At 36.3% G+C, this 15,497-nt stretch overlaps 1 protein-coding gene across 2 annotated transcripts; it reads left to right on the forward strand.

The window, feature by feature from the left end:
• Window positions 1–677: 677 nt before the first annotated feature.
• On the forward strand, window positions 678–14,603 carry Deaf1 (deformed epidermal autoregulatory factor 1). 2 transcript variants are annotated; one of them, XM_089243796.1, is made up of 9 exons: window positions 687–1,299; window positions 5,159–5,400; window positions 6,218–6,332; window positions 6,961–7,053; window positions 9,060–9,098; window positions 9,624–9,724; window positions 11,239–11,370; window positions 13,074–13,241; window positions 14,348–14,603. In XM_089243796.1, exons 1-9 carry the CDS (start codon window positions 828–830, stop codon window positions 14,507–14,509), a joined length of 1,524 nt encoding a protein of 507 aa, XP_089099922.1. In that variant the 5' UTR covers window positions 687–827; the 3' UTR covers window positions 14,510–14,603. The 2 variants fall into 2 exon arrangements, with proteins under 2 accessions (XP_089099924.1, XP_089099922.1); XM_089243798.1 differs by lacking the exon at window positions 6,961–7,053 and having other exon boundaries at window positions 678–1,299.
• The last annotated feature ends 894 nt before the right edge of the window (window positions 14,604–15,497 follow it).

Below are 15,497 nucleotides of genomic sequence, written 5' to 3' on the forward strand. Positions count from 1 at the left end.
ATTTTTGAGATTAAGCATATTTGAAAGCAGGCATTACGGATCTGAACGGGGGGGCGGCTTCAGAAAAATCTGTTTGCCCAGGGACTCCGTGAGGTGCGGCCCTGTGGTCTGCAAATGCAGTAATGGATTCCTAAAAGGAAAGAAATTAAATGGATGCCGAAGAGATAAAATAACATTGTGTGAGTGTGGGGTAGGGGGGGGGGGAGACACCGAAAAAACGAAACGACGGATCATGGGCAGTGCCGTCTTAAGGCATGGGCCCACCCGGGGGGCCTCAAGCGAAGAAGGAGCCTCACAAAAATGAGATCTGGTTGAAGTTTTCAAGAATTTGCCTCGTAGGACCTAAGAAAAATCACTTGGCCCCGGGGGCCCATGATGCTCTTAAGACGGCCCTGATCATGGGTGGAGATGTGAGGAATATTGCCCCCCCCCCAACCCAGTGTCAACGGCGGAGACGACTGATATAATGTATATTTATATATATGAATTGCATGATTATCATCATCGTACCCCCTCCCCCCCTTCAAATACTATCTCCGCTTATGCGACGGATGCTGAAGAGCAATTGCGTGGAGATGGGATGACGAAACGCGCGGCGGACGTGTGTGGTTAGCAATAAACAGTCGCCAAACCCGTAATCGCCAAATGATGACGTCATGAAGGATTTTTTTTTTTTTTCCTCCGTCGCCAAACAACCCCCTCTATTTTTGTTTATGTTTTGTTTTGGACGACGCCATGATGTTATCTTGCTGGAAGAATAATTAAAACTGTCGGATTTGGTGTCGTGTCGCATTTCGTAGTCGTCGTTCGTATGAAGCCACCTTGTGATGGTGGAATCGTCGTCGGAAAGCGAGGACGTCGTGCTGTCATCGGAAACCAGCAGAGCCTTGCTTCTGAGCACGAGCGAAACCGAAGACATGTCCGAACAGTTGCCGAACGAGAGATCGGAGAACGTCACGTCGTCGACGACGACAACAACCTCCATACCTCGTGTTCTGACTCTGCCGAACGGTATCTTGGGCATCTTTGGTGGGGACCAGCAGCTCCAGGAAGCCCTGAAGGCGACCCACATCGTCATCCAGCAGCAGGACCAGTCGGTCGTGAAGACTCCACTGACTCCACCCGTTACGACACTGTCGCCTCTGATATTACCCGCTCAGGTCACGACGAACCCTAAAGCGGCTTCGGCTCCGCCCACGGGCCGAAAGTACACGTGGGACGCTTCGGTACTCGGCTCGGTGTTGACAGTTCGCTGCCGCAACATCAAGGGCGACCTGCACAAAAACAAATTCGGTTCAGGTGTGTCTGTAGGCCTCCGATACTTGCGTTTGTGTCGTTCATTGTCAAATTGAATTTATTAATTCAGTGTCTTAATTTAAATGAAAAAAAAAATTGAAATTTTTGCATTTGACTTTTTAGGGGCCGTTCAAGTATTACGTAAGCAAATTTTTAGCCATTTTTGACCCCCCACCCCACCCTTGTCAGCAAAATTTCGTCATCAGCTCAGCCCCTCTGAATCCTACTCATATTTTCATAAAGGGTGGTTGATGACGTAAGCATTATCCAACCCTTCCCCCTTGTCATCAAAAGTCAGCAAATCTGAACCCCCCCCCCATCGATGATGACGTAATACTTGAACGGCCCCTTACATATAAATATTATATTGAGACATTGTGTTCATGAACTCAAATCATAAACACATTTCTTTTTTTTTAATGGGCAGTTTGATATATGTTTCCAAAATATTAGGCTTTTCTTTCTTGTTATATGCCACAGCTGCTAATTGAAGTGGTGTGCTCATTTAAAATTTACTTTAAAAATGAGTGAGAGACAAAAACACTCATCCGAAGATTGTCATTCTCCACTGTGTTTATGAATGTTTAGACTACTACTAAACCCCACACATGTACCTCGTCCATATTCCTCTGCGGAACCTCTTACGAATTGGTACATGCGGGAATGTGTGTGTACGTGTAGTGAAACCGGACGTGAAGTTTGTTTCTGTGTAATGCTTGTTATGTGTAGTGCTGCCATCTGCCACCAGTTTTTCTATGAGTGAAGTACAATGATTGAATAATTAATCGTTGTAGGCCTGTTGCTCTCTGTGGCACGAATGTTTAGACTGCAGACTTATGTAAAGATAAATCCAGGCAAGAAAGTTCAACTGGCCTTGTGAGGAATCAATTCCACGTCATCTCTTCTGCCTCAGACCACTAGGCTACGAAGGCAACAAATCCTCTATCCTATGTGCGTGCTGAATGGGGCCATAGACAGCCAGACCTGACTTTTATAAGGATTTTTCTTCGCTTCAGCCAGCTGTCGAGACCTTCGTAAACATAGCGGAGGCGGAGACTGACATCATCTTCAGATAAGTCATTATCTGGTGGCAATGGGAGCTTTTGGCCGGAGTTAGGTCTGGTTGTCCATATATGGCCCCGTTCAGTGTACATGAGCTTTAAGGAAAGAGGATTTGTTGCTTTTATAGTCTAGGGCACTCACCCGCGCACCCATCTTTTCATCTTTTTCTGGGGATGGGCAGAGAATATATCCTCAAACTATATATATTTCTATTGTATTTTTTAAATTTTTGTAAAAGCCATGGGGACACCCCGTTCCCCACCCCCCAAAATGACAGGCCTGCTCACCTGGCAAGTAAAATGATATGGGTTTGATTTCTTCCCCCCCCCCCCCCCCCACATGGGCTGTTGAATTTAATTTCCTTTTCTGAATTAATCTTCACATCAGCCAGTTGTCGAAATCTTAATATAAAACATTAAATTAAGCAACTTAGAAACCAAGGGATCATTTAGAGAGAGACAGGGAAATCACAACATAAACAGGAGGGTGGGGGGAGCCACCTTTGACGCTGGGGACCACCCCCAGCATCAAAGGTGGAGTCGACTGATCTAATGTATATATGTATATACGAACTGACATCATCATCATCCTGCCCCCCTCCCCAGCAATAACCTTGCCCCTTCCCCCAGACTTCCAAGTCAATTTCCGTCTATGGGTCATCCTGGACCGGACAAAACACAATGCACATGGATGTTTCTCTCTATGGAGGGCTTGTGGCTCAGAGTGACAGGTGGTCAAGACGCATCAATTTTCAGACTTTATAAAGCAAAGAAACAAGGCTGAAAGTGAAGGAGGCATTGTCCACAGGCGAGAATAGGGAAATATCAGAAAAACTTACATGATGTCATGATGACTGCTCATTGTAACATATACGGCTGAAATTATGCTCCACATCTACTTGCTCAAGATGAAACGTAACACTATGGAGATACATTTAAACCCACTGTAGAAACTTGTATTATTCTTTGATTAAAGGTGAACGCAGCATGAAAAATTTGACTCGCTTGAACATGAACCAAAACACTCAGCATACGAAACTTCAATAAAATGAAAATCATACTACTGCTTCTAGCCGGCTCCCAAAGAGAGCTTAATCTTTAATGTGGCTGCATTTTGGATAACTGCCTAAGAAAATGTGATAGAGAATGAAGAAGGGACTCTCACACACACAACACAAACTTGAAGGATTTTATTAAAAGAAAAATAGATTCATGCTAATTCGTCAGTATCAACTACTATATCAGTATACAAAAGTATGCACATGCCTATGTGCGAAGGTCAAGGCATGAGCCACAATGAGGAAGAAGGAAGGGAGAGAGAAAGAGCATCGACATGGCATTTAATAATAATATTATACTGAGAAAAATACGCACAGAAAATTCAATAGTGGAAATCAGTAGTAATATATTAATTGCATCATGCAACAAACATGCCATGATATTAGAAACATTAAAGTGGAAATTTTGAAAAGCATGACATTCTCAATAATTATGAGGTTTGTTCAAAAAGTATCCTAACATAATTTTCCATTCCATTATTTTTTTATTGGCGTAAACCAATGAAACGAGGAAAGTGTGATTTGATGCACATACATAGGCAATACTAGTGCATATAGTCCTCCTACCACGAGATGAGATTTGGCTACGGCACGTCATGTCACGTCAAACGATTCTATTTTATCTTAGAAGGACATGCCAATCGTGAAAGCTCAGTCACTAATGAACTTTTCTCGATGTGCAATGGTTTTACCAAAAAAAAATTGAATAAAATCATCCGACGTGACATAACGCAGCGAAAATTCATCTGGTGTCGGAGGACTATACCCTGAAATATTTTTTCCTGCCTGCAGAAGTTTTCAGTCACCGGCAGACCGTCAATGGATGAGGAAGTGTGAGTGTCATTGTATTTTTGTTTTTGACAAAATAGCAGAGAAAACTTAAATAACGCTACTGCTTAAAATTTCGCGTGAAGCTTGGTGACTTCCAAGTGAAAACAGTCCGCAAGATTGAACATACCTTTGGAGATGAAGAAAATAACTGCATGGTAGAACCACTTAAAATGTAGCTGAATATCGATAGAAAATGAAGCACGTTTTGGTAGGTCCTGAACATCCAGAAATGAAATAGTTATTGACCAAGTGAGGACCCAGATGATGCAAGATCATCGAAACATGATCAGAGAACTTATAGACGATGCAAACATTGGCATTAGATCTGTAGGCTACAGGCAACTGGCAACTTCAGGCAGGAAAAAATTCATTTAAAATACTATTTATTCTTTAAATTTAATAAATATAACCAATGGGGAAACTCTTGTAAACACAGTTACTGTATTTTAATTTGTAGGCTTATAAGGGCCCCCCCCCCCCTTCTTTTGCCAAAAATTGGGTCACAAAAATAAGAGGGGTTTCTTATACATGAATAGTATAGATATATCTTTTCAACTTTTTTCCTAATTTTAAGCACAAAAAAATCGAGGGAGGGGTGTTTCTTATACACAAGAGTTTCTTACACATTAAAATATAGTAAATGGTATCGTCTAATGGACATGGTCATTGTCGTCTGAGCTGGGGATGCAGCGGATGCTTGAGCAGCCACAGTATTTTGTAGCATCGGTCTGAGCACCCCAGAATTAATTCAAAAATCAAAATCTCCTATAGAAAGACCAGGTCGATCACCCACAGGTCTAAAACACTTCGAACACGTCTGGACATGATACTTGTTTTATAAGTGGATATGTGAGTGCCTTGTTGCTTCTGCATTAATATGCACGATGTTATGACTGGTTCTCTTTATTTCAGGGAGCAGAGGTAAATGCATTTTGCTGGGTGGTGATTGGTACACACCATCACAATTCGAGTCAGTCTGTGGTAGAGGAAACAGCAAGGACTGGAAAAGAAGCATAAGATTTGGGGGACGAACATTACAGTGTCTCATAGAAGAAGGCTTCTTGCAACCGCATGCTTCGTCTTGTACATGTTCTACTTGTTGCAATGGGAATGACCCTGTGACGGAAAGCCCCATCAGTGAAAGCTCACCTGGTGTAATAACATGACCGATTTTTCAACTTAGATTTTGAATGCAGTAGTTGTATATTGAAATTATTTTATAAATGCATCGTGTTTTCCCAATTGTTTTATTCCGTATACTTATTTGATTTGCTATTAATTCATCTTCCAATTCGCTCATTGGGAATTTCGATTAATAATAGATTGATTGTATCACTAGTTAACCTTATATTAGCGATCTCTGGAAGGGGGAGGTCACAAATACACAGATACAGAAATGTACTTGGTCACCTGAGGGAGCATGGATTTAGGTGCACTCTTCAATAATGTTGAACTAGAAGTCAAAGGTATCTTAACCTTCCCCCCACCAATGGTGTGTTGAACCTACCTACCTCCTCAACATCTGAAAATCCCTAAATTGTCTATGAAAGAAGAGATAATCTTATTAGCAACCAATTTTCTCAAAATAGTTAAACTCTGTAACAGATCAATAACTGGTTAACTGAGAAATTACTTAAAAATTATAATATTAATTCCATTAAAAAATTATAATCATTAACACTAGAAAGATCAAGCCCATACTCTTTGAGTGTCATTTCCCTAAAATGCTTTGTAACACGAATTTCAGTGAGGGTTAAACATGTGCATTTCTGACAAAACTTAGCAAAATATGGGATCCAACCAGCTGATAAACACAAAAAGTGCTAATATGCAATTTCATTCTTCTGGCATAAGGGAAAATTATGTCTCAAACACCACCGAATATTGATTTTTTTTTTTCAAAATCTTTTCTTAATACATTTTACATTCAGTGCAATGATTCAAGTTACATAGTTTTCATTTCATCTTTAGACCGGTCCTGTCCGATTATTTACGCCATACAAGAGGAGAAAAAGACAAGAGAAACAAACGCCAAATCAAGATGAAACTTCTCCAGTGGGTACTGCAGAAAACTCCAATGCAGAATGTTAGCATATACATTTAATTGACTATTGTTTGTTATGATTTCCCTCGTTTGTAACATAAACGTGGGGAAGAGATACCAGATACCACATGAATTATCCTTGCGAGGTGCCAATACATACTTTTAACATGTTTAAAAAAATGGAAAGAATATTATCGATATGTTAATGCCAACAAACCTTTTATAATATCTCCTCAGATGATTCTGTATAACTAACATATAAACGAGGCAATGATATCATGAAATAAGTGAAGTTTAACCATGAATTTATCTATAAGCTGAGATAGACTTAAACCTTTAATTTTTATTCATTTTCCCATATGTTATTTTCATCACTTACAAATGGATTTTCATAAATATGTTTCAGTTAAAGAAATTTCCTTCTTTTAAGTACTCTGTCATACTTTTTATGGAATTCAATATGTGTAGTACCTATTACTTGCAAAAAATTACTCATAGCCACATTCTACCATAAATCTTAAACTTTGACAATTGATTAGCATTACAAGCTTTTAAAGAAAATCTAACTTTATTTTTTTTATTTGATTCACTGTCTTTGATAAGCACAGAAAGAAAATGAATTTGCTGGTTTGATTGAATTGCTTGCATAATTTCCTCTGTTTTCTTGTAGTGATAGTTCCTTTGGCACCGTCTGATATTTTGAGGACAGCAGAAATTCAAGTCACCACCACGCCCACCACAAATGTGGTGGAAGCAACTTCAGGTGTGCTTTGATTTCTAATTCCTCTATTTTCTTCAGATAAGCCCCCCCCCCCCCAAATATGAACCTTTTGTTATCAACCTTTCTTGAACCTGTGGCCTTCCTAAACTTATTTTCTAAAATTCTGCTGTATTTAAAATGAAAAATTATCACATGCCGAATAAGATGTTTTATGAAATTACAGTCATACCACGACTAGCAAAGAAGATTCGTTCCAGAATCATGTTCGTTAGCCAAAATGCAATTTCCCATAGGTTTTTATGGAAAATTGTCTAATTCCTTCCAAGTATGGCCCAGAATTTAAAGATAAGAAGCACAGTGATATCTCAGCTAACAAACACCTTGGCTTATGAATTTTTTTGCAAGTGAAAATTTTTTTCGATATTCTCCTGCTTCAGCTAACAAACATTTTCGCTGATATGGATGCTCACACTAAGATAAAACAGCCACATTATGAACTGAACTTTATCACCCCAATCTTCATCAGAATTGCTGTTACTTGAGCCCGATTAACTCATATCCACCTCGGAATCTTTTTCCAGATTTATCTCTATTTCTCTTCAGCTAATAGAAAATGCATTGAAAAAACCTGAAGGAGTATGTTTTTAAAGCATGCATTCTTTTAGTGCAAGACTCTTGGCATCAAACTGAACATTTTGGAAGTTTATCTTTTGCATATGCATGTATCAGACGCAGAAATGAACTGGCCAAATCACAAATGTATAGGGATGACCTATGATTTCGACTAAGTTGCGTCAACACCCAGGTAAACCTGGTGTTGGTTGGGTACATAGTGTAAAATAAGATCTTCAGTGTCTCATATTCTTGTAAATTATTCATTCTAATTTTGATGTTTTTCATTTTAGTCTTTGGTCAGTTTTGTCTTTCTTATAGCACTCTCTGGTGCTTAAAAAAAATTATTTTTTTAGTTTTGGGCAGCACCTGGAACAAATTAAACCATAGAAATTATGGGAAATCATGTTTCAACTAACAGACGTGATTTCATAATGAATTATCTTCATTAGCCAAAGTATCACTGTGATAAAACTAAGAAGCACTATAAAAAGAAAAAAAACTGATGAAACCTGAAATGAGGATCTTCACATTCATTGAATGAAGGAAAATTTAAAGGAAGATGAAGATACTGAAGATCTTTTTAATTTTACGCTATCTATACAACGCAGTATGGTTAGTGTGCATCCTCTTATGCCATGTAGTCAGCTCATTTCTGTACCTCATACTTATGCAGATAGAAAAGATAATCTCTAATGTCTAGACTGTTCAGTTTTATGCTAAGAGTCTCAAACAAAAAAAAAATCTATGCACTGAAAACATTCAACAATACTTTCTTTAATACATTTTTTGCTTTTCTTAATTATTCATTTTACATGAAATAGCTCAAAACCTTTCTGGATGAGAAATAGAGTTGTATCTGGAAAGTTATTCTGTGGTAGATATAAATTAATCGGGCTTGAGTGATAGTATATCTGATGATGAGATTGGTGCGCAAAAATTCAACTCACGATGCTGCTGTGTTAAGTGAACTTGTGCATCCATGTCAACTAAAACGTTCATTAGCTGAATTTGGTTATTGGTAATAAGCAAATTAAAAGCAATTTTTTAGATTCATTCTGCTAGCTTCAAGCTGTATTAATAGTTAAATATTCATTTGATTAGTTCAGATACAAACACAAAGGCCACAAAAGGCAAAATGCCCATGTGGCTGGAAAAAAAAGATGCTCATAAAAAATATGGATGTAAAGATGATTAAGGCTTGGCAGAACGTTTTGTCTTCTTAAACCAGCATGAGAGATTGCCCATTCAAATTCCTTTCTATCAAAACCGATACAAAAGTGTTGGATAAACCAGAGAGAATTAATATTATTAATGAATAACTTTTATGACCACTGTTTATTGTCATTGTGATTCATCATGTTGAAGAATTATATTACATGTTTTGTATTTTATAAATAAAGATTAGTAATGATAATTATCTCATTATATTTCAGTTCCTACTTTGACTCATAATGCTGGAAATGCTTGTCCCGGTAGGTTTTTTCCCTTTTCTCTTACTCATTAACAGAGATTAAGATTGAATAGTTGTAATTTATAAGTTTGCACTGGTCAGTATTTGTAAACACAAATGATGTACGGTCAAATTCTGATCAATAAATTAGGCATGATCGTTTTATTAATTAAATTAAAAAAATCATTAAATCATGTTTTATTCATCAAAGCAAGGACAAATTGTTTGAATCATGGTTCCATTGCACATGTGCAATTTTAGAAGATGTCATATCTCTTATTTTTCCATAAAGTTTTCAATTCAACTAATTCAAAGCTTCTGTTCTTCAATTTAACTCAAAGTTCAATCTAATTATTTTTAATTAAAGAGCTGTTGTTCAAGGCCTCAAATTATAAATTTGTGAGCCCTCTAGCAAGTAATGAAGAGTCAAGTGATTAGCTCTTTAAACTTTTAAGCCTGTATTTGGTTCTCTCTCTCATAGTGGAGAGTTTTAAAATGAATTCTTGAATTCTTATTTCATTTACTTTTTTTTGCTTTTGTTTAACAGAATCAGTAATTGTTACTCCAGCTGCAACTCCTCAAACTCCAAGAAATGCTCCGACTGCATCAGATTTTGCTGAACAAAGACAGTGGTGGCAACTTGAAGAGGCAATCAATTTAAATTTTTCAATCAATCCCATCATTAATTAGTATTTTTTATTTTCATTTGATGTGTGAATTGCTTCTGTGTTTTGTAGTTGATTATTAGGTTTTTATTCTAAAATAATTCTTTTTCTATCATTTTTATGTAATTTTGTGGTCTAAATCTACATGTCATAGTGTCATATAGTGGCCTACACCAGTGTTCTTTAACGTTTTTGCATATGTGGATTGCTGAAAATAATTGAACGATTCTGCTGACCAGCAACAATAGGATAAGTAATTTACAGACCTGATGGCTCTAAAACAAATAAAAACTAATACAGACATTTATTATAGATTTATTAAATCTCTAATTACTATATACTCGTGTATAAACCAAGATTTTTGTTGAGAAAATCTTTCATATATTGAGAGGGTCAGCTTATACATGATGGATCAGTTTTTTAGTTAAAAAAATTCAGTTTGAGTTTTAGGAACACCCCCCCCCCCTCCCAATATAGCAAAGTCCACTAATTCAAATGCTATGCACAAAAATATAAAAACGAAGCCATGTTTTCAGCATCCCTGGGGCCCTCTGACCTAGCAATACACTGTGACCCTATAAATTAGACACAATGTATGGCAATTCCTATATGCAAGGTTATTCTAAGGCCCCTCATGCACTAAGAGACCAACAAGTAGTGTCCATGTGAGCCCATGCACTAAGATGGTCCTATGTAAAAAGGGTTTAAAAAATATATAAATCCATAAAATCCATACAGCACGATATGACTACAATAGCGTGGCCTGCGAACAGTAGCCGTCTCTTATACCTGGCCTTGTAGTTTTGCTCATGCTATTGTAGCCATTGATATGGTAGAAAACATTTTTAATGCTGCCTTGTAAAGGGGGAAATGAGTAAATGGGAAGAAGAAAAGTATTTGGAAGGTTTTCATAATTTTTCATTGTAACTTTTATATCTTGGAAATATACATTTTCCCTCCAGACTGTCTCTATTTTTTTTTAAGGATTAAAAGTCTTATACATGGATTTCCAATTTTCTATCATTTTGTGGTCCTTAAGTTATGGAGCTTTTATACTGAATTGTGTAAAATGTTTCATGGACCGGCAGGAAATCCCTACTGACCGACTGTTGACCTACACCACACTAACAAGTTGAAACCCTTTACAATGAATTTGTGATCATGTTCAATGTCTTAAGAAAAAAAAAAATCACACTTTAAAATTTAACTGAAATTATTGGATTTTAAAAAGTGGGATTTTACCCTGTATATATACAGGACGTCTGGCATCCCAAATGGGGGCAGTGAGAAAAAATGATTGGCACAAGGTAATAATTTTTGTTTGACATTGGCACATGGGAGACTTCTTTTGACCTTCATTTTGGCACTGGTTAGCAAAACAAATTTCCCACTGAAATAAACTTTTTACATGTGAGAATTAGGCCTAGAAGCTCTTTAATTCTTTTTTTTTTTTTTAATTCACTTTTTTTCTATGTGTTCATTTTTTTCTATTTATAGATGGTGAAAAACTTGGTACGTCAAGCCCAAGAACTTCAGAAACAGGTAGAAACAGCAAAAGCTCAGAGTACTGCAGCACGTGAAGCTGCAGTGCAGCAGCTCAGGATTCAGATGGAAAATGAGAAGAAAGAGGTAAGTACCAAAAATTGAAAATGTGTAAGGATTTTTTTTGTTTTGTTTTGCATTTGTTATTTCTTACAGAAGATCGGATGAATGATCAAAACGAATTGAAATTTTAAATTTGCGCAGAATAATAATTATAAAAATTTATGACAAACTTAACTGTTAAATTAAATAGAGAAAAATGCTCAGAGATTCCATGAAAATACTGCTATATGAGTACCTTTTTTTTTCTCCTGAGCTATGTGCTACTCTGGTCTATCAAAACATTGCAGTATGTATTGGGGCAGTATTATTCACAAGTTTAAATGCCACTGTAGCTGATAGGTCACGCATTTATTTTTACTCAAGATAGGATACACTTTGAAAAATATTCGACATTAGATCCCACTTATGACATTCCCGCTTATAGAGCATTTTCCCACTTAGTACGACTAATTATTGTGAATTTAACTTTTCTTCCTGTATTGATAATATTAACATTTCCCAAATACAATGTTTAACATTTTTCTGTTCCCGCTTACAATGTTTGGAAAATTCATGTTAGACCCCTTTGAAATCAGAGTATTTTGCTTTTTTCCCATGTAAAGAAATAGAAAAAATAGAAATGGTGATTGCATGCTGGCAATTAACAATTGTGTGAAAACATAGAGGTGAGACTTTTCTTTTATTGCTGTTTCAAAGCTAGTCATTTTTTTTTAATAAGGAATCACCCGAAAGTATGTTTTCTTTTTTTTTCTTTCAAGGGTTTGACACTATAATAATTTAAACGGTTTTTCTCTCTTGTTCTCTCACTTTTTCCAACAGCAGTATGCATAGCAAACTGCCCTTCTCACTGCTCACATATATCAGGATGATCAAAATATGTCACTGAATAGGGAGACCAACAGATAAGAACTAGAAAAGTTCTCGGGTTACTTTTTTTCCTTTGTGGTGTATTATTCAAATTTGCCTTACTAGATCAATTATAAAAATTATTAACAATTTTCTCATTGTGGTGTTAAACGATGTTTCTGCGTATAACAAGCAAGTAAAAGTCTTTGTCATCCACTTCTGAATCTATTGATACAAAATCAAAAGACTGACATAGACACAAAACATAAGCAATCTGACAGATTTTTAGACACCAGCATTAAATAGCACTTGAAAGTAGCTTTTCAGATAAGAAAAAGTAGATTTTTTGATTACTTCTTGGAATTTAATTCTTCCCAGAACAGCCAAACAATGCTCTCATGATCTTTGAAATTTCAAAAAACGAAGAAGTGACAGCATTACTGCTGTGTGTTCTAAGAATGCATGTGCGGTTAAGTATGGTTTAGTAGTAGCAACAGTGTTTGATTTTGCAGAGCACAAATTAGAATTGAAATGCAAGATTTTTTTTTTTTTAATTCTTGTTTTTTCTTTTCCTCTGCATTTTTTTTTATGCCCGTATTATAATGCACATAAATATTTATTGGAATAACAAATTATTGCTTCTGATTAAATGTCTATATGTATTGTAATGTGCGTTAATAAATTAACAACTATGTTAAAAAACTATAAGGTTGGTGTAAAAAAACTATGCCTTATAATTCTTGTAGACATTTTCAGTTTAAAACTTTTTCCTGCTTATAATGTTTTTCAGTTATGGTTTCTTAAAAAACATAAGCGAAATCTGCTATATTTAATTTGATGCAATTTTGAATTTGGAAATATCTAGTGATATTTTATTGCAGGCTTTAAATGCGTGTCGAGTTGAAGCCCAAATGAATTTGTCAAGAGCGATCCTTGAAGCAAAGACAGAAAAAGAGCTTGCTATTGAACAAGCTTTGCAACAAGCTCGCCTAGAAATGCAGGAAAAACTTGATGCAATGGTGACCAACAAAGCAGTTGTTGCAAACAAAGTGAGGATTGTATATATATTTCGTCATTATAAATTATTCTTTTGTGAATGGAATTTCTTTTTGTAATGTGGATCGGAGAAATTTTAAAAATATCTTAAAGGCTCAAGTCTCCCTGTGATCTTTATGAAAATATAAAATCTTCTCAGGAAATCTGCAAATCTCTTGACTTCTGTTGATTCAAACAGCTCATAAAAAACACAAAAATAGGGGAAGGTCTACCTCTCACACACACACGCAGGGCCACTTTGGACATCATGGGACACTGGCCCCCTTTCAATTGATTGATGGGGTCCCAAGACATGCAGAGTTGTGTCTTTTCATCAATCTCCCCATCCCCCCAGGCTGCAGGAATAGCTGATGAAAAGCTGCTCTCAGTGCGGCTAAGTAAAAGATTCTTTTTTTTCCATTTGACTTTTGTAAAAGATAGATGGCGATCAATCTCATACTTGCAAATTGAATATAATTGAAAAACAAAATGTGTGGTTCAAACAAAGAATCTTGATTTGAACCACACACAATCGCAGACAAAATATTTATTCGTGTAGGCCAGCACTCTACCACTGCTCAACAATGTACACCCATCCAATGCAGTACAAGCAAGCCTATCAGAAAAATAGTGAAATAATAATACAAACACTAGAATATGTATGTGTGTACACTATCTGTAGGTCATTTAAAGAATTTCATCTTAGAAGAAAAATATTGTAATCATCCCTAGATGGTTGAGCACATTACTACGTTGATCATCCCTGGATGATGGGAGCACTCTGAAGGTTAAGACACAGTCCAGCCCATGAACTTTTTGCTCCTCCAATCCTAAACATGTAATGCATTTTTTGTGCAAGAAAGAATGACTATTGGCTCTCAGTCGTTGTTACATCTTAAAAGGTGGATCAACAGCGTTCCTGTAAGATCTAGAATTTTTTGAGGCAGGTTTATGGAAAGATTAGGTTCCAAAAAGGCTGGATAAGTTTTGGTGTACATAGCTTGTGGCATTGTCAAAAATTGTGTTTTTTGAAATGTGTAATTTCACAAAATATGCTCATGTTGAATGATTTGTTTGAATAAACATTCTATTCTTTTTAAGTAATCTTTTCATTTTTCAGAGATGTGCGAATTGTAACCGGGATGCATTTTCAGAATGCACTGGTTGTCACAGAGTCAGTTACTGCAGCACATTCTGCCAAAGAAAAGACTGGGAAAATCACCAGGAAGAATGTGGAGATTCTGGGAGCTTGACCCCTAATTGCATTGAGGAACTGGCTTAAGTTGGACATTTAAGTCATAGTCCTGCTGCATTTCACTATAATGGTTGGATCATATCAGATGCTGTAATAAATGTTTACAGTTTGTACAAACAAATCCAAAAAAAACAAAAATTGTGATAAGTTTTATCCTATGTAAAATACATGGATGAGTTTTTGTCTCGGTAAAAATAAAAATACTTCTGTTGATATTTTAATTATGTTTCTAGAATAGTTTTATTTGGACGTTGTTCAACAGATAAATATGTATGTCCACTATTTGAACAATTAAAAACATTTTTTTAATGTTTCCATGTTTTTTGTAGTTGCATGCAATAACTATCATGATCAAGATTGTTATACCAATAAAGTTTTGTAGTTTTTATGATTAGTCAGTCACTGGCTTTACGTCCAGTGGTTTAGCACCTGATGATTTCAATCAGATTTCGTAACATTTTATCAGAGCTCAATGAGAAGGTTCAACTAGATTGATCCACTATTTGGCAACATTTGGTGAATAGGCATTCTTTTGTTGGCTAATTTGGTTTCTATTTGCTCTGTAGCTGAAATATTTTGTTAATTTGGTTCAATTTCAATTCATAGGAGACCTCACCTTGTGTGTTTATCAGGATGCACAAATTCTTTACCTTAGTATAAGCAGAGATATACTTAAAGGGGTGGGGGTGAATGGACAGGACAGTGATGTCAATACAGTAGAGCAGGGGTCTTCAACCTTTTAGACACAGCTGGCCAAATTGGGGAACTTCATAAACTCTCATAATTTAGTGACATCTTAATGGAAAGGTAGTGGGGGGGGGGGGGGCCCAAGAGTTTAGCTCTGAAGAGGGACAAAAATTATTTTCTGAAATTTTTTTTAATTATCAGTTTTGGTTAGTGATGAAAATATTTTAACACTAATTCAGAAAAAGTTTGATTAATTACTGATTAAATTATTAAGTTCTGGCACCAGCCAAATTTCTTAGCAGCTAAGCATCATTATTTCTTTAAACTT

Source organism: Pholcus phalangioides, unplaced genomic scaffold (assembly GCF_987345545.1).
Source record: "Pholcus phalangioides strain wild (caught in Gottingen) unplaced genomic scaffold, Ppha-v1.0 ptg000015l_1, whole genome shotgun sequence".
Taxonomy (NCBI): Eukaryota; Metazoa; Arthropoda; class Arachnida; order Araneae; family Pholcidae; genus Pholcus; species Pholcus phalangioides.

Coding starts and splice junctions, on each gene's coding strand:
- Deaf1 (XM_089243796.1), top strand. CDS start 828: ATGGTGGAATCGTCGTCGGAAAGCGAGGACGTCGTGCTGTCATCGGAA. Junction 1,300..5,158: donor CAAAAACAAATTCGGTTCAG/GTGTGTCTGTAG, acceptor TCTTTATTTCAG/GGAGCAGAGGTAAATGCATT. Junction 7,054..9,059: donor TGTGGTGGAAGCAACTTCAG/GTGTGCTTTGAT, acceptor ATTATATTTCAG/TTCCTACTTTGACTCATAAT.